Source organism: Camelina sativa, chromosome 4 (assembly GCF_030686135.1).
Source record: "Camelina sativa cultivar CO46 ecotype springtype chromosome 4, ASM3068613v1".
Lineage (NCBI taxonomy): Eukaryota > Viridiplantae > Streptophyta > Magnoliopsida > Brassicales > Brassicaceae > Camelina > Camelina sativa.
In genome coordinates, this window is record NC_141883.1 from 1,198,074 (window position 1) to 1,225,564 (window position 27,491).

At 38.3% G+C, this 27,491-nt stretch overlaps 1 protein-coding gene and 3 pseudogenes across 2 annotated transcripts; 2 read left to right on the forward strand and 2 right to left on the reverse strand.

The window, feature by feature from the left end:
- The first annotated feature begins 10,640 nt into the window (after window positions 1–10,640).
- Window positions 10,641–11,328, forward strand: LOC147945186 (defensin-like protein 8; annotated as a pseudogene). Its single transcript, XR_015596100.1, has 2 exons — window positions 10,641–10,812; window positions 10,964–11,328. The product of XR_015596100.1 is annotated as a defensin-like protein 8 (transcript).
- Window positions 11,329–18,356: 7,028 nt separating this feature from the next.
- On the forward strand, window positions 18,357–19,103 carry LOC109132608 (defensin-like protein 8). Its single transcript, XM_019244366.2, has 2 exons — window positions 18,357–18,552; window positions 18,704–19,103. The coding sequence occupies exons 1-2, from the start codon at window positions 18,483–18,485 to the stop codon at window positions 18,871–18,873; spliced, it is 240 nt and encodes a 79-aa protein (XP_019099911.1). The 5' UTR covers window positions 18,357–18,482; the 3' UTR covers window positions 18,874–19,103.
- Window positions 19,104–21,976: 2,873 nt separating this feature from the next.
- LOC147945187 (uncharacterized) lies at window positions 21,977–23,745 on the reverse strand (annotated as a pseudogene).
- A 1,132-nt stretch (window positions 23,746–24,877) lies between these two features.
- Window positions 24,878–25,684, reverse strand: LOC147945188 (secreted RxLR effector protein 161 pseudogene; annotated as a pseudogene).
- Window positions 25,685–27,491: the final 1,807 nt, after the last annotated feature.

Genomic DNA, 27,491 nt, shown 5'->3' on the forward strand with positions numbered 1-27,491 from the left:
ATTCCTGAGGATCTTCAGCCTAACATGACTTTGGAGGCGAGACCAGTGAGGGTTCTCGAGAGGAGGATTAAGGAACTTCGGAAGAAGAAGATTCCTTTGATGAGAGTCCTTTGGGACTGTGATGGTGTTGAGGAGCAGACTTGGGAGCCTGAGGCGAGGATGAAGGCAAGGTTTAAGAAGTGGTATGAGAAGCAAGCCACGACTTGAGCTTGTCTAGCCTGGTCCCATCTGTAATCTTTGGCTGGAGCGGGAATGGAGTATTCCAGCCCATCTCTCTTGTTTACTTGGTCGCTTGGGGTGGTTGGTTGTGCGATTAAGTAACAAGATGAGGTGGTGCTCGGGGTACAAAGTTTCCGTGAGGCGGGGTTTTTGGAGGAAAGTTTCCTGAACTAGGAGTTTCCAAAAGTGGAAAGTGTTAAAAATGTAAAGTTTTATGTGAGTTATAATTTGTCCATTTTAGTGGGAGAGCCTTGGAGGGGCTTCTGAGGCCTTAGTGGTGGACTTTTTAGTCATTATGTGGCCTTAGAGGCGGTCTTTTGAGACATTGTGTGGCCTTTGTGGCGGGCTGTTTAGCCAGATGTGTGGCCTTTGTGGCGGGCTGTTTAGCCAGATGTGTGGCCTTCGTGGCAGGCTGTTTAGCCAGATGTGTGGCCTATGTGGCAGGCTGTTTAGCCAGATGTGTGGCGGACCACCAAGGCCAGAGACCCTGTTTAGGCGGTCCTTCGGGACAGATGGTCTTTGTGACGGTCCTATTTAGGACATTTGTTTGGCCTTGGTGGCGGTCCTGTTTAGGACATTTGTTTGGCCTTGGTGGCGGTCCTGTTTAGGAAATTTGTTTGACCTTGGTGGCGGTCCTATTTAGGACATTTGTTTGGCCTTTGTGGCGGCCCTTGTGGCAGTGAGATGATCCATGTGTGGTCATGAGGTATCCTAGTGAGGGGATATGTGGTTTGTAGGACATTGAGATGTCTTACGCGAGCCACGAGAAGCAAACCTGGATAGGGATAGGACTCAGACGTGTTCAGAATTGTTTGCTCGCGACTCTTGGGGAACTTAGGTTCTCCTAGTACCGCCATATTCTGAGACTTTGTGGTTTGGGAGTATGATTGGTATATCGACTTCGGATGACGATCCGGGAGCGCGCTGTAGGGTGGCAACCCGAGAGACGAGTATTGGACTTCCTTATATATTATGGCATGCAAGCTTAGGCCCGATGAGGAGCCAATATTATGGCATGCAGGTTTCGGCCTGATGAGGAGCCAATAAAAACTCAAGATTTAGGCCTCTGAGTAAAGGAAAGTCCAAAAGTCGAAATTATATAGTTTTTTAATTATGCTAAGCAGATTAATTTAAAATTAAAATAACAATGCAAAGTATTAAATAAAAGTTGTTGTAAATTCAGAAGATCAAAAAGCTAGGCCTAGGGAATTTCTCAGGAAATTAAAAATTATTAAATCAAGAAATAATTAGGATTCAAGCAATTAAGAACAGATCTAGAACTCTAAACACTTTTGTAAAATAAATAAGTTCTCACAGCAAATATTATCTAAATTTAAAACCAGAAAATCCAAATCTCTTTGTAAAATTCTAGGTTAAAAATCAGCTTTGAAAACAAGTTTAGATTGTTCACAAAATTACTAAAAAATCAAATCTCTTTGCAAGAAGTAATTTTGCTCATCAAAAAGTTTTATCAGGAAAATCAATTATATTCTCATATCAATTTATTTTCCTAAAGTATTAATTTTAGGTGATCAATCAAGAATTAATGTGAAGAACAATCTAAGATGAAGATCTAGAAAGATAATGAATCCTAAATAAACAGATCTAATAAATCATAAAATCCCTGTCAAAAACCCTAAACCTAACAAGCAAACTACTCAGACATATTCAATGAAGAACAAAACATAATTCTGAATAATAAGCAATTGAAATTAAAAGAGTAAAAGGGAGTTCAAGAATTCTTCTCTCAAAGCAGTTCAGATCTCTCTCTCTCTCTCCAAAGCTCTCAAAACCTCACAGGGTTGCAGGAAAATAAAACTTGCTAGAAAATAACTTAAGGGTTTACAAATGTAACACCCGCGAACTGAAATCCCGGTTTGGGGATTGCATCAGTCGATGCAGAAGGTGCATCGGTCGATGCAGGTTCAGTTTTCTACGTTTTGACTTAAGTGAAACGCTGCGTTTTGGGCAAAGGGAAGAGGAAAACCCTTAAGTCGATTATTTTGTCTCATGAGTCGACTTTGGCCGTTTTTGAAAGAAACAAAGGAGATAAAGAGTGTTCTTGGTGATTTTTGTGGATTTGTCGCATTTCCTGGTGAGATCTAAGGCTTAGAACGGTGTAGGAGCTTGCTGGGAGTGTCCTATTGCTTGTTTGAGGTTCAGATTCTTCTGTGGCAAAGGTAAGTGCAGGACCATGGCTTATCTAAGCTAGAGCTTCTCTAACCTTCTTGTTTATGTGTTGTTAGGCTTGTTAGATGGTTATTTGGGACATTAGGAAGCTTTCTTGTGGCTTGGGATCGAGTTTTGTGGTTGCAGAAACAAAAATCCGGCGAGAAGCTTTGGGGAACATGATGCTCGGCATGTTGCATCGGTCTATGCAAGTGCGAGGACGGCGCGTAAAACCTTAGGGTTTTCGTGTTATGTCGAGCATGCGTCGGTCGATGCAGTGCGAGTGTCGGTCGATGCATGTGTAACTTGCATCGGTCGATGCATCCTTTGTGTCGGCCGATGCATCCCCATGTGGTGTCGGTCGATGCATGTTGGTGTCGGTCGATGCAGAGTCCTGGTTTGTTATTTGTTTTTTGTTGATTGTTGGTTGATGGTTAGAGATGTCTCTATTGCTTGTGTGTATAGCCCAGTAGATGGGAGGATTACCTTACTGAGTGTTTATAAAATACTCATGCATTACAATTTGTGTTTGTGGTGCAGGTAAAGGCAAAGTGTGATCGTGGAAATAAGGCAATGAAGAGGAGGATGTTCTAGGGACTCAATTGGATGTTGTCTGGCATTGCTAGGTTGCTAGAGTTGGGTCATTAGAAACATTGCTAGGTTGCTGGTTCCATGTTTTCTGATGATTTGGATATTGGTTTATGGTTATATTTGATTATTGGATATTTTAATTATTGGAATATTATTGGTTATTGATATTGGTTATTTCCGCTGTTTTATTGTGGTCGAGGTTAGGTGGCTAGTGGATATGGGACCACTAGTTGTAGTATATTATTATTATTATTATTTATTATATAATATTTCTTATTTAAAAAAACTGGTCGGGTCGTTTCAACAAAACCCAAAAACACTATAAATATGTCTTAAAACACGTCGAGGGGATTATGTTACAATTGTGGAAAACTTTGGGTAAAATTGTAAAACTTCCAATTCTAGTTCTCTGGTCGGGTAAACAGAAGTGTTGATCGATGCTCATGTAGTGTCGATCGATGCCAGCACTCTAATCCGACTCCAAGTTCGTTTCCTTCCGTTAAATGTTGTTCCAAAACGATCCAAATTGCTCCATTTTGCTCCATCCGTACCAAATTCCTAGATAACCTTTAAAGACTCAAAAACAACCTAGAAACAAATCAAAAGACCCAAAAAGCACACTTATATGATGGTTAAAAACCACAAAAACCTTGATATATCAACTCTCCCAGACTTAGCCTTTGCTTGCCCTCAAGCAAAACATAAGCCTAGACCTGTGAAAGAGGTTTGAAAAATGGAAACTCACTCAATTTCATGATGATTCCTATTCGCACTCTTCATTTACCTGACTCAAGAACTTACTTCTTATACTTAACCATGATAAGCATCAACATTCCTTACTCAAATCCCACAATCCTTTGGAATCTCTGAAATCTCCATTGTCATCTCATTACATAAATTAAAGCAAGTACAGGTGAGTTCTTACCTAGGTGTATCGATCAGTGGCATATGGACTCTCTTCAAGCCAAGACATTTGTCATATATCTCCTTTCCTTTCCCTTTTCTCACTTCAAAAGAGTTGATTTCTCCCAAAAAAAAATTTTCTTTTCTTTTTTTTTTAAAGCAAAGGTGTAAGCGAATACTAGGGTCATCGGTAATTTACCTACTCCTCGCTTCCAAGCTTTGTGTGATCATCTGACTCAAGAGTAGAATACTGAGGTCACAGGTAATTTACCTACCTCTCTAAACTGATCAAAATCATCTCATCTTTTATTCTCTTTCTTCTTTTTGTTTTTCTGATCTTTCTTTTTAAAGTACTGAAGGGAAGAGAGAGGGGAGACATACTTTGAAAAATTGCACTGTCTTGTATGGCCCGAAGAAGAAGTCTAGTCCACTGATTTCCAACCCCAAAGTAAGAGATTAATCCCGGTTAAAATCCTGATAAAACTTGAGACAACGTTAGATCAATCAGATATCCATTGAATAAGGGCTTTCAGGATTGTTGATAAGGCTCATAGTCTTTCTAAACTTCAGTTCTGAGATCAAGCATAAACCAATAATCATTAGAGTGTTAGCCAAATAAGAGAAATCATTAATCAAGATCATATTTCCCAAAGACAAAGAAAATTTTTGAAAAATTTGACTCAAACTTTATGGTTTTGACCGACACAACTGAAACTCAAAAACAAAAAATGTAGTTAGTAGACAACCTCCCCCAGACTTAAACAACATTGTCCCCAGTGTTATCAAGTAAGAGGAAAGCTAAAAGAAACAAAAATGTATGGAAATTGTAATGAAAAGATGAACTGATTCTCGGGTTACCCAGCGGTGTAGACCGATGCCATTTCAGTGTCGATCGACACTCATCACGAATGGTGTTTTTGGCTGAAACTCCTTGTTAGTTGCAGTTAGTCGTGTTGATGTGTTGTTGGATCAATCCTTGGATGACTATTTTGTTAAGAAACACTTAAACACAAGTTAAAAGCAACATGATAGATAGATAGTTCATAATTTAAAACAAAAATTGACTCAATGCAAAAAGAAAAATGACTCAAAAGGAAAAGAAAATCTAGGAGTGGGTTGCCTCCCACTAAGAGCTTGTTTTCAGTCAGTAGCTTGACTGTGTTGAAGCTCAGGCACCGGGTGGATCAAAAAGTGGCAATGAATGTTGCCGAGAAGAATGTCTCATCATCCAAGGTGGTGTATAAGCTTTAGGTGCATGAGGTCTGCCAAGGATGTGAGGAACAGAACCAGGACGGGATTTAGAGATGGGTTTGCTTCTCTTATGTCCTGCAAAATCATCAACAGAAGAAACAAGCGCTCTACAATAATCTCGTGGCTTGGTTAGCTGCAAAACAGTTTTTGTATCTTTGAAGGTCTTATTGATGATAGGAGGAGGTTTGGGTAAAGAAGATACAAACCTTGGCCTTACTTGTGGACTCTGGAGTGTGGAGTGGGGAGGTTTCTGTGTGGGAACAGGTTTATGACTTGAAGCATAGAGAATGTCCTGCGAGCTCTCAGTTCTGGTCAAGTGTGGGCTTGGTCGCGGAGGGGTGTCGACCGACACTGATGGTGTGTCGATCGACACTGAGCCTGTTGTTCATGTATTTGCTTCTTTGCAGCTTATCTCAGCAATCTTGTCAACAGAAAATGTCTGTCCATCAATGGTAGGAGCTCTCCTCCGCTTATGCATCTCAAAGTTCACACTTAAACCATCCACATTCAGTGTTATGTGTCCCTTCTTCACATCAATGATAGCACCAGCTGTAGCCAAGAAAGATCTTCCTAAGATGAGAGGATCATTAGGCCCTTTATCATACTTCAGCACCACAAAGTCAGTGGGAATCATGAAGTTTCCAACCTTAATTGGGATATCCTCTAAAACACCTTCAGGGATTCTTCCGGATCGATCAGCTAGGATAAGAGATAATCTAGTTGGTTTGAATTCTGTCATCCCAAGTTTCACAGCAATAGAATGTGGCATCAAGTTGATACGAAAACCGAGATCACAGAGTGAGTGAGCAAACCGTTGTGCCACTGAATCATTTCACTCACTTTCTTAGAGACAACCACCTCTTGCTTCCTCTCTTTCTTTTTCTGTGGAGGCTGGTTCAAAAGAATTGCACTGACATCTTTTGTAAGTAGTGCTCCTTCCTCAGGGCTCAAACCAATGGATACCATTCTCTTCACATATCGCTTAAGTGGTGGTGAAAGCTTAACTGCATCAATCAAAGGCATCTCTATCATCACCTTGTCCATCATTGCCTTGCATCTAGCATCTTCAAGCTCCTGCTTGGACCTTCTTGGCTTAGGAAAAGGAATCTTCGGTTGGTACACCCTTTCAGCAGCTGAAACCTGAGATTTTGCAGTTTTGGGTTCTGTTTGAGAGGGGTGTCGATCGACATCATCATCTGAACCCGATAATTTGGTTGATTTTTCTCCCTGTTCTGCAGAAACAATTGCACCAGCATCTTCATCTCTCACTGATATGGCATTGCAAGCATGCTTGGGGTTTGATTCAGTTCTTCCATGAAGAAAACCCTCTTGCCTTTTAACAGACCCAACAGTTTGTGCCACTTGACTCTCCAATTGCTTAACATGTACATTCAGTGCATCAATCTTTCCAGTAAGCTCTGTGTAGACATTATCAATCTTCTCATTGAATCTCACAGTCATATTCTCTTGTCCCTGAAGAAGCTGATCAAGCATGGCCTCTATTCTACTCTCAGAAGGAGTTTGTGGAGGTGGAGACTGATAGGAAGAGTTCCCATAAGTCCTTGTGAAGTTGTTCCCTTGTTGCTGCTTCTGAAAATCAGGCTTAGGAGTGTAGCCCAAAGAGTTCCCACTGTAAGGCTTGTTGCTTTGCTGATTACCGAATCTCTGACCCTGATTCCCATATACAAAGTTGACATCTGCTTCTTCAATCCCAGTCTCAGGTTGTGGCTGAAATGATTCAACTTCAGCAGCAAAGTGAACTAATTTCTTACCAACCAGGAGATTGTGAACTGAATCAAGCTTAGCGTTAACAGAAGCTAGCTGGTTTGAATCAAATCCTCCATGCAATCTCTTCCTTTCATTATCTGCTCTCTTAGTGCTATTGTTGGAAGCCAAATTCTCAATCAAAGCTTCAGCATCTTCTGGAAATCTTGTCTTGAAGTTTCCATGGCTTGCAGCACCCAAAGCTAGCTGATATTCCCAGTCAATTCCTCTAAAAAAGATACTCAATAGCTGCACCCTTGAAAAACCATGGTTTGGACAGTCCCTCTGATAGGCCTTGAATCTCACCCAAGCTGCTTTGAAGGCTTCATCTGGTCTCTGTTTGAAAGAGGACAGCTTGACTCTTAGCTCATCTGACATTGCATCATCATAAAAGTAGTTGAGAAAAGCCACTTTGACTTGTTGCCAAGATGTCAAAGATCCAGCTGGTAACTGCTTCAACCATTGGGATGCTTCTCCTGCAAGTGAGTAAGAGAAGAGTTTGCAGAAGATGTAGTCCTCAGTCACTCCATTAGCCTTGATACTAGTCACCAGATCCTCAAAATGCTCAATGTGGTCCAAAGGCTTCTCATTGGGCAGGTTAGAGAAAGGTCAATGCCCAACTAGTTGAAAGTAAGCAGGTTTCAACTCAAAATCATTCCTCTGGAATGGAGGAGGAACAATAGCAGACCGGTTCTCATACACAAGATCAGCCCGGTTGTAGTCAGCAATGGTCCTAATCAAGTCTCGGTTGTTCTCCTGTCTTCGAACCGGATTGTTAACATGGTTTGCAGCTACATGATCGACACCATCAGCCTGTTCGTCGCCAACAGCAGCTTGTGCATTGACAACAACAACTTCAGCAATAACATTCCCTTCTGCATCAAGCTTTTGGCCCTACTCATTGCGCAAGTGGCCCTCTTGATCCCTCAAAGCACCATCCTCATCACGCATCAAAATGACTGTGTTAACCATCTTCAAGTATTTGCCTGCTTTTCAGTTTTCACGCACTAGCTTTCCCAACTCTTGGTTTGAAAGATTCATAGTGGCAACCCGAGAGAAGAGTATTGGACTTCCTTATATATTATGGCATGCGGGCTTAGGCCCGATGAGGATCCAATATTATGGCATGCAGGTTTCGGCCTGATGAGGAGCCAATAAAAACTCAAGGTTTAGGCCTCTGAGTAAAGGAAAGTCCAAAAGTCGAAATTATATAGTTTTTTAATTATGCTAAGCAGATTAATTTAAAATTAAAATAACAATGCAAAGTATTAAATAAAAGCTGTTGTAAATTCAGAAGATCAAAAAGCTAGGCCTAGGGAATTTCTCAGGAAATTACAAATTATTAAATCAAGAAATAATTAGGATTCAAGCAATTAAGAACAGATCTAGAACTCTAAACACTTTTGTAAAATAAATCAGTTCTCACAGCAAATATTATCTGAATTTAAAACCAGAAAATCCATATCTCTTTGTGAAATTCTAGGTTAAAAATCAGCTTTGAAAACAGGTTTATATTGTTCACAAAATTACTAAATCAAATCTCTTTGCAAGAAGTAATTTTGCTCATCAAAATGTTTTATCAGGAAAATCAATTATATTTTCATATCAATTTATTTTCCTAAAGTATTAATTCTAGGTGATCAATCAAGAATTAATGTGAAGAACAACCTAAGATGAAGATCTAGAAAGATAATGAATCCTAAATAAACAGATCTAATAAATCATAAAATCCCTGTGAAAAACCCTGAACCTAACAAGCAAACTACTCAGACATATTCAATGAAGAACAAAACATAATTCTGAATAATAAGCAATTGAAATTAAAAGAGTAAAAGGGAGTTCAAGAATTTTTCTCTCAAAGCAGTTCAGATCTCTCTCTCTCCTAAGCTCTCAAAACCTCATAGGGTTGGAAGAAAATACAACTTGCTAGAAAATAACTTAAGGGTTTACAAAACCCAAAAACACTATAAATATGTCCTAAAACACGTCCATGGGCTTATTTTGCAATTGTGGAAAACTTTGGGTAAAATTGTAAAATTTTCAATTCTTGTTCTCTCGTCGGGTAAACAGGAGTGTCGATCGATGACAGCACTCTAATCCGACTCCAAGTTTGTTTCCTTTCGTTAAATGTTGTTCCAAAATGATCCAAATTGCTCCATTTTGCTCCATTCGTGCCAAATTCCTAGATAACCTGTAAAGACTCAAAAACAACCTAGAGACAAATCAAAAGACTCAAAAAGCACACTTATATCATGGTTAAAACCCACAAAAACCATGATATATCAAAAATGATTATATCACTTTTAAGCAAGGTGACGGTCGGGGCGTTACACATGGCCTCCAATGAGGGGCTGCAAGCAATCCCTAGCTCAAAATTTGTAATCTAAACTTTTATGTGTACATAATATTTGATGTTGATTTTGTATTTAAATGAAAAGAAAAAAAAATAAATAAGAGAAATAAATCAGGTTAAATAAATATGTAAAGGAAACACTATTTAAAAGCACAAGATAATAGAAGAATCATATTTTTTTAAAAGCAAATTAACTTAAACCAAAAATAGCGGTAAGATAGAAAGCATTCCAATATTAATTTTGTCTCTTTACCACATATGCCATATATTCCTAACATGTATTTCTGTATTTTAATAAACATAATTCATATGAAATTCTTATTAGATATGATCGTGCTGAAATGGTGACATCGTGCTGAGATCTGATCGTGCTGAAATTTTAACCTGATCGTTACAGTTCACACCATCGGGGGTGATGGGCTTGGTGCGCAACAAGGACGTTGTGATCTGTTAGTGGGGGTGAATTGTGACACCCTGGGTTGAGGGACATGCAGAGAGGTTTAAAAGAAATGATTTGACCACCTATATCACCGATTCGGTCAAGAGTTCTGACAGAACTCCTGAGTTAAGCGTGCTTGAAATAGAGTAGTTTTAGAATGTGCGACCTTCTGGAAAGTGATTATCGGAACTGTGCCAGTGAAGGCAAAACACAAGGAAAGATCTTGTGGTGATTTGTAGGGACGATAAACAAGTCTTTAAAACTTCCTAAACGTAGCAAACCGACCGTCAGATATTGGTGGGCTCAAGAGCCTGGTCAGAAGACGTACGGCCAACTTAAGCAAGGTGGCCCATGGACCGACAGTGGATATAGGGCCCAATAAGCAATGTGACGGTCGGAGCGTTACACATGGCCTCCAATGAGGGGCTGCAAGCAATCCCTAGCCATGTATACATCATATTTGATGTTGATTTTGCATTTTAATGAAAAGAAAAAAAAATTAAAGGAGAAATAAATCAGGTTAAATAAATATGTAAAGGAAACACTATCTAAAAGCACAAGATAATAGAAGATTCTGCTTTGATTAGAATAATATCATAAGATAATATCTAATAATAATTTCATATGAATTATGTTTATTAAAATACAGAAATACATGTTACGAATATATGGCATATGCGATAAAGAGACAAAATAAATATTGGAATGCTTTCTATCTTACAGCTATTTTTGGTTTAAGATAATTTGCTTTAAAAAAAAATATGTTTCTTAGATATAGTAACATACTTCAATCAAATCAAATAGATAAAGGTGTATTAAAAGTTCTTTTTAGAAAATACTTGTCAAAAAGTGGTGTATATATACATATTTATTATAGGTTAATTTTTATGAGTTGGTTATCAACAAATTTAAAATATTATGTAAGATATTGAGTCTTTGTTGCCTATTTATATATATAGTGCCACCAACAACAATTCTTGTTCCTACACAACAATTAATTAATTCCAACGATCTCTCAAGAATATTCATTCCCTCTATCTCTCAAAAAAAAAAATGAAGCTCTCAAACCGTGTTCTTTCATCCCTTCTCCTGATCTCTTTTATCTTTCTTGCTGCCACTACATGTTCAATACTCATGTCATTATATAGTATATAAATTAACATACATTCTAATATGTGAATTTAGTTGTTATATCACAATTAGTATACATTTTTATCATAGACATTAATTTCTAAGTAGCACAGATATGCTTAAATGTGTTTTTATATATATAGAGATGGGTTTGGCGGATAAAATATGCAAGACACGGAGCGACCGTTTCTCAGAGAAATTTGAAAGCGGTAACAGTTGTGCCATCATCTGCGCCCAATTCGAGAAATTTGAAAGCGGTCACTGCGAATTCGACGGAGCCTTACGTCGTTGTCTATGCACCAAAGCCTGTCAAAGACTATCATAATATTATCAAGAACCAGTTGTATTTTTGACTTCTCTCTTTAATATTTCTATGTGGTTGTTGTAGAATATATCTACATATATATATATATATTGAATTATAGACCCTTTATGTTTTTATCTTCTATTTTTGGATTTATTTGTTCTTGAAAATAACTAAAAATAATATAAATTTACTATGAATTAATTAATATATTCATTTAAACGTTAAAATAATTTTTTCCTTTAATTTTAATCAATGTTATATTCAAAAAAAAAGCTTATATAGATGCTTTCTTAGACTAACTCGTTGTGTTTAAATTATTACAAAGTAAAACTGAGGATCGATCTACTTTCCATGATAAACATATAGAAAATTTGGTGTTACCACATTTTACAACATCTTTTGCAATTCATCAAAACCTAATTCAATGACATATCATATTCTAATAATAATATACTGATTCCGCACAATATATATATTTCAATTTTTGGTTATAAACATATTACATAGCCAAAAGCAAATATAAGTGTAACGCATCTGCATTAATCAAAATTAGGAACATAATTAGGCTAACCATTTTCGTGTCAAGTGAACTGGCTCAGACTTCACCAACTTGACGTAAATTTGTGCCTCAAAAGAGATTCCAACCCGGGGAATCAAGCAAACAAATTTCTATCTCCACTATATCTCGAGTCTCTTAGAACCATACTCTAAACAGAAATTGGATCTCTCTCTTAAATACTGAGCTCCATATTGGTCGAAAATTTTTGTCGGACTAGTTGCTGCAAAAAGACAGATGAGTAAATGAGGACCATAATGGAGATCGAAATGAGAGTGTGGATATATATATTATGGAAGATTTGTACCATTACATGGTGTGACACCCCGATTTGAAGGACATACGGAGAGGTTTAAAAGAATTTGTTTAGCCACCTATATCACCAAAGTGCACTGATCTTTTTAGTCAAGGCTCCTAAGAGAACTCCAGAGTTAAAGTGTGCTTGAGCTGGAGTAGTTTCAGGATGGTAACCTTCCAAGAAGTGATTGTCAAAACTGTGCGAGTGAAGACAAAACACAGAGAAGGATCATGTGGTTATTTGTAGGGATGGTAAACAAGTATTTATAGCCTCCCAGACATAGCAAAGCAACCGTCAGAGATGGGTGGGTCCGCATGCCTAGTGAGAGGATGTGAGTGTGAGGCCCATTCAAGAAAGGTGGAAACGACCCGACCCATTTTTTCTTAAATAATAATAATATAATTAAATACCCCATAATATTTAATTACAACCCAAACAATAAACCAATAACAAATCGACATGCACAGCGGAAGACAAACCAAACCAACTCCAATTCAATTTAAATACAATATCAATCATAACCAATATAAACCAGCAACCTAACATGTTTCTAAACCAGGTTCCAACAACACAAACACCAAAAACCGACATCACAAAACCGAGACCCTAGATCATCCTCCCCCTCATCGCCATGATTCCACGCTACATATTACCTGCACCACAAACACAATGAGATGCGTGAATATTACCAGAAATACCCAGTGAGGCGATCCTCCCATCTAAAAGCTATACACACAAGCAAATCAAGATTACAACCACAAATAAAACATAAAAAACCAGCCATTGAACATGTCACCCAATATCACATTCACCACACCTACATATCATCACACAAAAAACAAGTCATACAACCCAATCGCTCAGATAAGCTCATGGTCACGCACTCACCTTATCAAACTGATTATAACAACGAGTAAAACCAGTTGAGACTCTCCTAACGTCTGAAACAGCCCAGCAACGCCCTACAACAAGCCACACAACCAAAAAACACTTATAGCAAAACTGGACAGAAACATCAGAAAAGAACAGTCTCAAAGACGAAACCCTAAAATAAAACCCAACCGTTAACTAACAAATCTCTCCGGTGAAAACATAGCCCTAGACGTCAAAACGTGGCCCACAAAATTTCACCACGATCGGATCTCAGATGAAACCGCAATCTATCCTGAAACACCCGCTGGTCTCAATCCGCGACTGAGAAGAAACACCCCACGAAACTGCCGATATCTCCTAGAATATTAACTCAAATTCACTTCTATTAAAAGGAGAGTGTACGAAAATATCTTAGCTACAACCCTACCAAAAATAAATACCTCTCGAAACGATTTGAGCAGTCGGATCCTCCTTCTCTCAAACCCTGACGATTCTGTTCCTTTTGCTTTGAACACCAAAAATCTAGTTTACTCTCCCTTCTCCTCTTCTCACACGTGAATGAGCACTTCTTCTCTTTGTTTTCTTTCAGTCATTCACGACAATAACAGGAAGGAGGCGTCTTCTTATTAACAAAAAGGGTTTTTGGTTTAATTATAATAAACCATGATTTAATTAGATTAAACCAAGATTTATTTAAACTAGAATTAATTAAATCATCTTTTGATTTAATTAATAAATCGACCAGCTTAATAAACCAACCTCAAATTAGACCGACTTCACTCCAATTCTCGATAGAAACTTCCATATTTCATATTTTTCTGGGCACGGGCGTTACAATTCTCCCCCACCAACAAGGATTCGTCCTCGAATCCCACAACATTGTCCATCCGCCAAGAACCTCCGTGCAACCGTCACCACGCCCCGCATATCCTCCGACAGGACTGAACACTGTCAGCCAAAGTTTTCTGTGCAACTGTCGCAACATCCCGCCCATCCACGTGACTCAACGGTCCACACAACCCTGACTCCAGTAGTCAGCACAACACAAAAACACGAGGTCAATCCCGACCTCCGAGGTCTACATCCAGTCACTATGCTGATACCCACGTTCCTAGACATTGTTTGCTCTCTCACTCATACGTTCTCAGGTCGCAACCTTCGAACTGCACCGCCTGCACTCTCAGACCGTCGTCATCAAGCCATACCGTCTCACTCTCAGATCGTCACCCTCGAGATCTCAGTACCAGGGGAACTACTCATCCACTCCGGAGAACTAATCATTCCCTAGGAGAACTAATCATCTCCTCCGGAGAACTTATCATCTCCCCAGGAGAACTAATCATTTCCTCATGAGCAAACAATTCCTAACGTCTGTAAGCATCTCCCGCTTGGAACTACCTCTTGTGGTTCGCGTAAAATATCGCAATGTCCTACCAACCACCATATTCCCTCAACGGAATATCACCCCCACCATGACCACTCTTCAGGCCAACTCTAAAACATCTCAACCATTCGGGTGTTTACACACGCCCTTTCCAAAATAGAAAAGTTCTAACTATTCATAGAACTTCCTGTTTGTTTGTAACCGCATTTTCTATAAATAGGCAAGCTTTAACTATTCATAAAACTTCCCATTTATAGAACCCGCATAACTCGTAGCACCGTGACATCACCAATCAAAATCCATGAGAACTGTTCATCTCATCTGTGACCACTCTTCAGGTCAACCTCTACACATTCCCACCACTCCAGGCATTTCACATCCTCTTTCTAAAAATAGACAAGTCCTAACTATTCATAGCACTTTCTATTTACAGAAACTTTCCTTTTCTGGAACTTCATATTTAAGGAAACTTTCCATTTCCAGAATTGCATAATCCCTTAATCCATTCCACATCAAGATTCAATAAGAGCTAATCATCTTATCAAATCTTCTCCAACAACATTGTCAGTAAATCCGCAATACGATCATTTTGGTCTGAGCAGAACCTGTTGCCACACTCGCAGCACCCGCTGGACCTCCAGCAACACCAGTAAGCACACCAGCCACACCCTCAGCTCCCCACCTGACCAGCATAAGCCTGACCCTCCCGGTCAACACACATAAACTCCTCCCCCGAGATTGAACCCCCATCAATCTCGAGATCCGTATCCGGTCTCAACCAAAAACCTGAGATTGAACCCCCATCAATCTCCTAAATCCACATTTGGTTACAATAGGAAATCTGAGATTGAACCCCTATCCATCTCCTTAATCCACATCCATTTACAATACTTATCCCCACCTCAGACCCCCCCATCTTCGAGCAGTACCGCCTCACCCTCAGGTCTCACCCTCGGGATCTTGGTACCAGGAGAACCCCCATCTCCTTTGCCACCCTCAGGACCGCATTCCTTCGAACTATCGGTATCTAGGGAGCCCCCTGTCCCCTCAGGAGAACCCCCATCTCCGCATAAGTTGTTCAGGATCCCCCGTCCCTATAGCAAACGGTCTTATCGTTTATAAGCATTTTCTCCAACCGGGGCCACCCCCTGATCCGCGTAGAACATCTCAATGTCCTACCAACACCATAATCACTCCCAGCATATCACCACTGTCATGGCCACCCCCAGGCCTCACTCCAAACATCTCAAACACTTTGGATGTCCCCCGCACCCTTTCCAAAAATGGACAAGTTCTACCTCCCAAAAAACTTTCCATTTTTAGAAAATTTCCATTATGGAAACTTTCAATTTATAGAAGTCCCAAGCTATTTCCTTTCCACATGACACATAAGTCAAAAAAAAATCCAAACGAACTCCATTTGCAAAACGTCCACTCCCACAAATCACCGCCATCGGTATTTCCCGATACCGGCGTGATCTTCCACTTTCCAACAACTTTTCAATAGCCAACTGCACCTGCACTTCCTGCACAGAAGCTAAAAAGACTAAACAACTAACAACACATAAAACAACTTACCGTGCAATCTCATTGAAGGCTTGAAGATGATGATACTAGGACTCCATACCACAAAAAATTGACTAACTACTCATAATCAATTTTCATTCACAACATCATGCATCACCCAATAAGAAAATAATTCAACCAATTAAATTCCTAAATCGCTCTAAACCATCCATTTAATCATCCTAGAACCGTAAGGGCTCTGATACCAAACTGAAACGACCCGACCCGTTTTTTTTTAAATAATAATAATAGAATTAAATACCCCATAATATTTAACTACAACCCAAACAATAAACCAATAACAAATCAACATGCACAGCGGAAGACAAACCAAACCAACTCCAATTCAATTTAAATACAATATCAATCATAACCAATATAAACCAGCAACTTAACATGTTTCTAAACCAGGTTCCAACAACACAAACACCAAAAACTGACATCACAAAACTGAGACCCTAGATCATCCTCCCCCTCATCGCCATGATTCCACGATACACATTACCTGCACCACAAACACAATGAAATGCGTGAGTATTACCAGAAATACCTAGTGAGGCGATCCTCCCATCTACAAGCTATACACACAAGCAAATCAAGAGTACAACCACAAATAAAACATAAATAACCAGCCATTGAACATGTCACCCAATATCACATTCACCACACCTACATATCATCACACAAAACAAGTCATACAACCCAATCGCTCAGATAAGCTCATGGTCACGCACTCACCTTATCAAACTGATTATAACAACGAATACAACCAGTTGAGACTCTCCTAACGTCTGAAACAGCCCAGAAACGCCCTACAACAAGCCACACAACCAAAAACGACTTATAGCAAAACTGGACAGAAACATCAGAAAGGAACAGTCTCAAAGACGAAACCCTAAAATAAAAACCAACTGTTAACTATCAAATCTCTCCAGTGAAAAGATAGCCCTAGACGTCACAAAACTTCCCACAAAATTTCAGCACGATCAGATCTCAGATGAAACCGCAATCGATCCCGAAACACCCACTGGTCTCAATCCGCGACTGAGAAGAAACACTCCACGAAACTGCCGATATCTCCTAAAATATTAACTCAAATTCACTTCTGTAAAAAAGAGAGTGTACGAAAATATCTTAGCTACAACCCTACCAAAAATAAATACCTCTCGAAACGATTTGAGCAGTCGGATCCTCCTTCTCTCAAACCCTGACGATTCTGTTCCTTTTGCTTTGAACACCAAAAATCTAGTTTACTCTCCCTTCTCCTCTTCTCACACGTGAATGAGCACTTCTTCTCTTTGTTTTCTTTCAGTCATTCACGACAATAACAGGAAGGAGGCGTCTTCTTATTAACAAAAAGGGTTTTTGGTTTAATTATAATAAACCATGATTTAATTAGATTAAACGAAGATTTATTTAAACCAAAATTATTGAAATCATCCTTTGATTTAATTAATAAATCGACTAGCTTAATAAACCAACCGCAAATTAAACTGACTTCACTCCAATTCTCGATATAAACTTCCATATTTCATATTTTTTGGGGCACGGGCGTTACAGTTCACACCATCGGGGGTGACGGGCTTGGTGCGCAACAAGGACGTTGTGATCTGTTAGTGGGGTTGAATTGTGACACCCTGGGTTGAGGCACATGTAGAGAGGTTTAAAATAAATGATTTGATAACCTATATCATCAAATCGTTCAAGAGTCGTGATAGAACTCCGGAGTTAAGCCTGCTTGAAATAGAATAGTTTTCGAATGAGTGACCTTCCGGGAAGTGATTGTCGGAATTGTGCGATTGAGGGCAAAACACAGGGAAATATCATGTGGTGATTTGTAGGGACAGTAAACAAGTCGTTAAAACCTCCTAAACGTAGCAAACCGACCGTCAGATATTGGTGGGTTGACGGGCCTGGTCAGAAGACATAGAGCCCATTTAAGCGAGGTGGCCCATGGACCGACAGTGGACATGAGGCCCACTAAGCAAGGTGACGGTCGGGGCGTTACACATGGCCTCCAATGAGGGGCTGCAAGCAATCCCTAGCTCAAAAATTATAAGCTAAACTTTTATGTGTACATAATATTTGATGTTGACTTTGTATTTAAATGAAAAGAAAAAAAAATAAAAAAGAGAAATAAATCAGGTTAAATAAATATGTAAAGGAAACACTATTTAAAAGCACAAGATAATAGAAGAATCTGCTTTGATTTGAATAATATCATAAGATAATATCTAATAATAATTTCATATGAATTATGTTTATTAAAATACAGAAATACATGTTAGGAATATATGGCATATGTGATAAAGAGACAAAATAAATATTGGAATGCTTTCTATCTTACAGCTATTTTTGTTTTAAGATAATTTGCTTTAAAAAAAATATGTTTCTTAGATATAGTAACATACTTCAATCAAATCAAATAGATAAAGATGTATTAAAAGTTCTCTTTAGAAAATACTTGTAAAAAAGAATTGTATATATAGATATTTATTATAGGTTAATTTTTATGAGTTGGTTATCAACAAATTTAAAATATTATGTAAGATATTGAGTCCTTGTTGCCTATTTATATATATAGTGCCACCAACAACAGTTCTTGTTCCTACACAACAATTAATTAATTCCAACGATCTCTCGAGAATATTCATTCCCTCTATCTCTCTAAAAAAAAAATGAAGCTCTCAAACCGTGTTCTTTCATCCCTTCTCCTGATCTCTTTTATCTTTCTTGCTGCCACTACAGGTTCAATACTCATGTCATTATATAGTATCAGAATTATCATACATTCTAATATGTGAATTTAGTTGTTATATCACAATTAGTATACATTTTTATCATAGACATTAATTTCTAAGTAACCGCGATATGCTTAAATGTGTTTTTATATATATAGAGATGGGTTTGGCGGATAAAATATGCAAGACACGGAGCGACCGTTTCTCTGGTGTGTGCTTTAGCGATAACATTTGTGCCATCATCTGCGGCCAATTCGAGAAATTTGAAAGCGGTCACTGCGAATTTGACGGAGCCTTACGTCGTTGTTTATGCACCAAAGCCTGTTAAAGACTATCATAATATCATCAAGAACCAGCTGTATTTTTGACTTCTCTCTTTAATATTTCTATGTGGTTGTTGTAGAATATATCTACATATATATATATATATATATTGAATTATAGACCCTTTATGTTTTTATCTTCTATTTTTGGATTTATTTGTTCTTGAAAATAACTAAAAATAATATAAATTTACTATGAATTAATTAATATAGTCATTTAAACGTTAAAATAAAATTTTCTTTTAATTTTAATCAATGTTATATTGAAAAGAAAAGCTTATATAGATGCTTTCTTAAACTAACTCGTTGTGTTTAAATTATTACAAAGTAAAAACTGAGGATCGATCTACCTTCCATGATAAACATATAGAAAATTTGGTGTTACCACATTTTACAACATCTATTGCAATTCATCAAAATCTAATTCAATGAAACATCATATTCTAATAATCATATACTGATTCCGCATAATGTATATATTTCAATTTTTGGTTAAAAACATATCACATAGCCAAACGCATATATAAATGTAACGCATCTCCATTAATCAAAATTAGAAACATAATTAGGCTAACCACTTTCGTGTCAAGTGAACTGCGACCCAGAGACTTCACCAGTGCGGGTATAGTGCTAATAACCGGTAGTATTAAAACCGGCAAAACCTATAAAAACCGGTATTAACCCGCAATCCGATGAACCGATTAACCCGACCGGTTAGCGGTTCAAAAAAACTCTACTTGCTTTTTGGAAAATAGAATAGAGTATGAAGGGAATGATGGTGGAGATAACCAAAATTAGTTGTAGTGAATTTGGAGATGTTCAATTAGTGTTCTTTATTTTTCTTATTTGGATTTAAAAGTTTTAATCATTTTCTTAGTATTAATAAACTTCATTCTTTGTTAAACATGATATTCTTTTTTTTTATAATATTTTAAAAATGTTTATTTTATATAAATACATTAAACATATTTTATTCAATTGACCATTGGTCGAACTCAGTTGACCCGATGACCCGGTGACCCGAGAGCTAGTCCGGTTCACGATCCGGGTCGGGTTTCAAAACATTGGTTTTTATATATATAGAGATGGGTTTGGGGGATAAAATATGTAAGACACGGAGCGACCGTTTCTCAGGTGTGTGCTTTAGCGAAACCAATTGTGCCATCATCTACAGCCAATTCGAAAAATTTGAAAGCGGTCACTGCGAATTCGACGTAGCCTTACTTCGTTGTTTATGCACCAAAGCATGTTAAAGACTATCATAATATTATCAAGAACCAGTTGTATTTTTGACTTCTCTCTTTTATATTTCTATGTGGTTGTTGTAGAACATATATATATATATATACATATATATATATATTATAGACACTCTTTGTTAAAGGACGTTGCGATCTGTTAGTGAATGGTGAATTGTGACATCCCGGATTGAGGGACATACAGAGAGGTTTAAAATAAATTATTTGACCACCTATGTCATCAAAGTGCATTTATCTTTTCGGTCAAAGGTCCTGAGAGAACTCCACAGTTAAGCGTGCGTATGCTGGAGTAGTTTTAGGATGGGTGACCTTCCGAGAAATGACTATCAGAACTGTTCGAGTGAGGACAAAACACAGGGAAAGATCATGTGGTGATTTGTAGGGACGGTAACAATTCTTTAAAGCCTCCCATACATAGCAAACCGACTGTCGGATATGGATGGGCTCACGGGCCTACTGAGAGGAAAGTGAAGCCCATTAGAAAAGTGGGTCCATGGACTGGGAGTAGACATGGGCCCACTAAGAGGTGGCTCTTGGGGCGTTACACAGAGAGAGAGAGAGCTACACAGAGAGACTGAGAAACGATTTTACTCTTTTTCAAGCTTTGTTAGGATTTCTTATATTCAGTTTTTACAACTATTTCATGTTGATTTTGTAGTACGTTTTGTTTCTTTTCAATACATCATCTACTTTTATTCTATGCAATTCTCATTCTTTTACGCTTTTATGTCGATTATGATGAGATCTGACTAGTTAACAAAAGTTTCTAAGGATAGGATAGGCTAATAGGTATTCATGATCGGTTAGGATGTTTTAGCTTGATTGTTTTTATAAAGATTGCCTTCTGGATTAGTGTTCTTAATGTTTATTTCAGACTGAGAGGTTGAGATTAGATCCTAGGTGTTTCTGCACCTAGAGATCTTAGATGAAATGCTTGAATTAACTAATGCCAGAGAATTATTCACTTAGCCTAAGAGATTAGATGAGTAAGGGATTTATTAACAATAGTCAATCGGATATTAATGCATGTTTGGTCATGTTTCTCCAACGAAAGTTGGGTAAGGGAGTGATTGAGGTTGACTGTTTATACCACGAGAGTGGATTAGCAAGGATTAGAGATTCATTGTCTAGGGAATAGATTGCTTGAGGCATGTAAAACATTCAAGGTTGATTAGGAATACTTTTGAACCGATTACCCCATCCTTAGGTGTTTTTGTATTTTGATTGTTTACAGTTTTTGCATTAACTCGATCACTTGCATCGTGTGGGAATTCGAGTGCTTCATCATTCTGTTCTTATTTTTTTTTCACCTAATCACCTACTTTATCCGGTACTCGACTGCTTGCATCGTGTACCTCGTTCGAGTAGTTATTTGTTTTATTCCTTTTATTTGTTCATATATATTAGGTTGTTAGACAAAATCTCTTTTATTGCTTGGCTTGACTTGCATTCTATCTGCTAGCATACACTCATTTGGATTGATAACCTTTTGTACAACAACTGCATAGGGAATTGATACCCTAGTTGAAAATCATGTTGTCAGATGTGACATGAAAAGGACCCCAAACATCATTATGAATCAAAGAAAAAGGTTCCTCATAAATGTTTTTTTATTGAATCAAAAGACAATCGTTTTTGTTTTGACAAATGAAAAACTTTACAATGAAATTTTGAAAGTTTCTGAGGAATATTTAAATTTGGAGACATAGTTTTAACTCTTAAAAGGGATGGATGACCTAGACGCTGATGCCAAAGCTCAAGAGAAACAGCAATGAAAGCAACATGATGATTTGTATCAGGAAGGTGTTGATGGTGTAAGAGATAGAAATCATTGTATGGATCCCCTTCATCAATCATCCATTCCTGAGTATGATCCTGAATGAAACGAGAATCATGATAATAATGCACAGATACGTTTTTTGTTTGTTTTTGTTAATGAACTAACACTAATGAGATTTAAATGAAAGGAAGGAACAAAGAAAACATGTTGAAGAATAAGACTGTCACTAAGTTTAAATGTTCCAGTAGTGTGAATGGGAATTGTGATGTTATTTGGGAGAGTAATATTAGTGTGATCAACTGGCTAGACATTAGAGAACATCCTTAGGTCACATAAGACATGACAACATGCTCCATTATGAAGAATCCATATAATTCGTGGTAAAGTAAGGCCTGGTTCGAAAGTAGAAATATAGTGAGAAGGTACAAGTGAGGTACCTTGAGCTGAAATATAACTGTGATGCCGTGAGACAGACGTTAAACATATGACTTGATACGGATAACCTTGAAGTTGTCTATTCCATTGAGTAATCAGCTGAGTAATTTGTTCTCCACCATGAGAGCTACTGCTAGGAGTAAAATTTCTTCTAGAATGCACCATGTTAACATGGTGATTAATCATTGGAGAAGTTCCATTATTAATACCAGCAGAATTTTGTCAAACAGAAGTGTAGGATACGCTAGTAATGTTTCCAATAGAAGATTGTCCAGAGGACTATCTAGTGGGATGGTAGGAAATACCATTATAGGAGATAGCATGATTCTGTGGAATCTGAACTTCTGGACTATGTTCTGTAGATTGAGAGTAAATCATCTATTATGAGGGCTGAGAATACACCATATGAACTCCATTATGTGGTGTTAGATTCCCTTTAGACTTATCTGCATTATAGCCAGAGTTTGGAGACACTTTGTATCCAGGAGGATATCCATGGAGTTTGTAACAGTGTGTTATTGTGTGACCAAGCAAACCACAGTTAGTTCAAAGGCGACGAGGTCTTCCTTGTTGAAATCCTTTTGGTTTCTGATAACTGACCGTAGCTTGAAACACAGGAGACTCTGGTACATGCAGTGGAGAAGTCAAGCACCTATGTTGCTCATCTTAAGAAATGAAGTTAAAATTGTTGGTGAACTCTGGAAGTGGATCCATCATATGTATTTGACGGCGAGCTTGAGTAAAGGATTCATTCAAACACATCAAGAACCTGACAATATTACGCCTCTCATACAACTGAATCTATCGATCATTACATCCACAAGTGCATCTGCCACAACTACAAGTAGGTAACTCTTCAAAATTCTTCAACCCTCGACTTGACCAAACAGAAGTAGTGGGTGCTAAAGAGGGTGAGCTTGATATAAACTTATCGGCATCGGATCTGGGAGGGTTCATACTCGGTTCAAGGTCAGGGAAAGGGGCAGCGGCTTGATACGCATCATAGCAGATAATAATCGAAACTCCACAACGCTGCAACCTTAAACTTATATCCGATGACAAGTAAAGTGCACTATCCATACGGTTTTGAAGATTGATTAAGCGTCTTCTCTAAAAACAGTGTTCCTATGACCGAGTGGGAGACCTTTCTCTCCATTATCAAGTAAACAAGATTCTGAGAAAAACTAAGCAGAGCAGATGAGAATTCAGACCTGGATATGGGCCACAGTGGGGGAATGAGCCGGAAGATGAGAGCAAGAGTCGCTGCCGTTCTGTAGGATCGGAGTGGCGTGCGGCGATGAGGCTCCTTGTTGGACCATCCGCCAGCTTATGAGCTTGCCGTGTGCCGTCAGCGTTCCCACTAGAAAAGGCATATCTAATGGTCCAAGAGAAGCTCTTGCCATCAACGAAATCCAGTGGGAAGGAGACAATGGTCGGAGCTTAGGCACTCTACATTTACATCTCTTATCATCACATACATTCAATTTATTAAGCATTGTAAGTCCTTTGGTGTAAAAGAGCTCCCAGGCACGGGAATCCAGTGGGAAGGAGGCAATGGGCGAACAGAGGTCTCACCGGCTTTAACATAAGATTTAACTTCATACTAAATGATAATTTATTATTCAACTTGTATATAAAGGAAATCTATAATATAGAAGTTAAAAGATAGTTAACTTCATACTTAAAATGCATGGCCTTCACAAATATAAATTTGCCAGCATAGTGCCGTCCGCTCTGATTAGGCTTCGAATATTTGCATTACAAAAACCTTATGTTATGGAATATACAATTTATATTTATGGAAGTAAATACATATAAAGATGATACTTGGGAAAGGTAGCTAAACTCAGATTTTTTTTCTTTCTCAATATTGCCCTGGCCATGAATTACCCTACAGTAAGAAATCGAAATAAGTTTTAAATATGATATGTACTTTGACTGTAAAAAAACACATAATTTTGAAAGGCATGTGACAGTGCTAAAATAAACGTACCTTTGAAGAATAGCCTGTTTAAATCATTCTCTTAGTTATCCTGAGAATAAAAAGAGCAAAAAATTACACCGGTTATGTCAACGTATTATGTATGTACTTTTGAAGAATAAGATATGTATTTGGGCGTGTGGAAAAAAAATATATAACTTTGAAAAGCAAGTGACCCTCCCTAATATTGTTATAAAAGTAAGATAGAGGTTTTAGTGTTTCTCTTTTTCTTATTCTCATTAACTTATAGAACAAGTATATTATATAGTAGATGGCAAAGCCTAATCCTAAATCGAATAGGTTATGGCCGATGGGCCTTACACATGGCCGATGGGACTAACACAATAGGATAAGTAATGGGCCGGTTATGGAAGTCCACTCCATGTGTTTTACAACACTCCCTCTTGGATGACATAACCGTGCCGATGCTAAGGGATCAGTGCAATACGCTTGGGGGTGCTGCCTCATTAAAACCTTACCAAGAAAACCCATTGGGACAAAACCATGGTGAAGGAAAAAGAGTACAGCACGCATTGCTCCCCCTGTTCTAAGCATCACTGAAAGTCCTTAAGCCTCTGCATTCCAATCTGATGCGTGAGCTTCTTGAATGTTGATGCCGGTAAAGATTTGGTGAAGAGATCGGCTGAGTTGTCGCAAGACTGAACTTGTACCACTTGAACTTCTCCGACCTTCTATAATTCGTGTGTGAAGAAGAACTTGGGTAATATATGCTTCGTCTGATCTCCCTTGATATATCCTTCCTTAAGTTGTGCGATGCAAGCCGTATTGTCTTCATAAATCATGGTTGGTTCCTTGTCATCGACCATACCGCAGTCCGTCCTGATATGTTGAGTCATCGACCTCAACCATACGCACTCTCGACTAGCTTCATGCATTGCTAAAATCTTTGCATGGTTAGATGATGTGGCCGCAATAGTCTGCTTCATAGAACGCCAAGAAATTATTGTACCACCGTGCGTAAATACATAGCCAGTTTGAGACCTAGCATTATGTGGATTGGACAGATAACCTGCATCAGCAAAACCAACTAAACCTTCTTTGTTATGGTTAATATAAAATAAACCCAAATCTGTCGTCCCTTGTAGGTAACACAATACATGTTTAATACCGTTCCAGTGCCTTTGGGTCGGACAAGAACTAAATCTTGCTAGGAGGTTCACGGCAAAACAAATGTCTGGTCTAGTGTGGCTAGCCAAGAACATTAACGCTCCTATAGCACTGAGGTATGGCACTTCAGGACCGAGAACTTCTTCATCGTCCTTCTTTGGACCGAATGGATCTTTATTCACATCAATGCTCCTTACAACCATTGGGCTAGTCAATGGGTGAGCTTGGTCCATATTAAATCTCTTGAGTACCTTTTCAGTATATGCCATTTGATGCACAAGGATTCCATTATTTATGTACTCAAGTTGCAATCCCAAACAGAATTTAGTCTTGCCTAGGTCTTTCATTTCGAATTCTTTCTTTAGACATTCGACTGTTTGGGCAATTTCACCAGAGGTTCCAAGGATGTTTAAATCATCCACATACACTGCTATGATTACAAACCCTTTGTTTGCAAACTTCTTTAAAAATAATACATGGAATGATGGGATCATTCTTATAGCCCTCTTTGGCTAGGTACTCACTTAGTCTATTGTACCATATTCGCCTACTTTGTTTCAGTCCATAAAAGGATTTGTTTAGCCTTATGAAGTATTGTTCTCGAGAACCGCTCTTATCCTTGAGCTCAATACCCTCTGGTAATCTCATATATATTTCATTATCCAGTGGACCATATAGATATGCGGTCACTACATCCATTAGCCGCAAATCAAGTTTTTCTCTTATAGCCAAACTTAGCATAAATCTAAAAGTTGTTGCATCCATCACAGGGGAGTATGTCTCCTCATAATCTATTCCTGTTCTTTGAGAGAATCTTTGTGCTACAAGTCGTGCCCTATATCTTACGATTTCATTACTCTCATTTCTCTTTCTTACAAAGACCCACTTATGTCCAACTGACTTTATATCGAATGGTGTCCTTAAGATCGGTCCAAACACATTCCTCTTCTTTAAAGAGTTTAACTCTACGTCAATGGCTTCTTTCCATTTTAACCAATCTTTACTTTGAGTGCACTCTAATATAGACGTGGGTTCATGATCCTCATTTATCTCAAGTGCTATCTTATACGCAAATACTTCATCAATGTCGATATCTTTACGGTTCCATTTTATTCCAGACATAATATAATTGATTGAGATCTCATTATTATCAATACCTTCAGGTCCTTGAGGTTCAGCGTCCCAAACCTCATTTGGTACCTTAGGATTTTTCGCGGCCATGTCTATCATTTCCTTAACCTCGGTTTGATTTGCACCTTTCTTAGATTTCCGAGGGTTCTTATCCTTGGAACCTAATGGTCTAACTCGTTTCAAACGGGCCTTAGACTCTGTAGCAACTTGATTATTGTGTTCCTTCTGAACATCAATACGTATTGGTGCATTACAAGCTGGTATGTACGATTTTGTTACTCTTTTTGGGTCCGCAAAGGAATCTGGCAATTGAATAGCTAGCTTTTGCAAATGTATAATTTTCTGGACCTCTGCATCACAGGCTAGAGTCCGAGGATCTTGCCAATTTAAGGATGTCTGATTCCATGATATTTCCTTAACCAGCTTGTTATTCTCTCCACCCAACATAGGAAACTCGGATTCAACAAAGTGACAATCCGCGTATCTGGCCTTAAATAAATCACCGGTAGTTGTCTCAAGATACTTAATAATGGTGGGAGAATCATATCCAACATATATTCCCATCCTCCTCTGAGGTCCCATCTTAGTTCTCTGTGGTGGAGCAATCGGTACATAAACGGCACACCGGAATGTTTTGAGATGGGATATGTCTGGCTCATGACCCGTTAATAGTTGGGATGGTGAATACTTATGTTCACTAGATGGCCTGATGCGTATCAGTTCTGCTACATGTAATACTGCGTGTCCCCAAGCTGACATAGGAAGTTACGACCTCATAAGCAATGGCCGAGCAATCAATTGAATAAGTTTAATGAAGGATTCAGCTAATCTATTTTGTGTATGGACATGTGCCACGAGATGTTCCACACTTACCCCCATGGACATACAGTAATCATTAAACGCTTGGGA

Coding starts and splice junctions, on each gene's coding strand:
- LOC109132608 (XM_019244366.2), top strand. CDS start 18,483: ATGAAGCTCTCAAACCGTGTTCTTTCATCCCTTCTCCTGATCTCTTTT. Junction 18,553..18,703: donor CTTTCTTGCTGCCACTACAG/GTTCAATACTCA, acceptor TTATATATATAG/AGATGGGTTTGGCGGATAAA.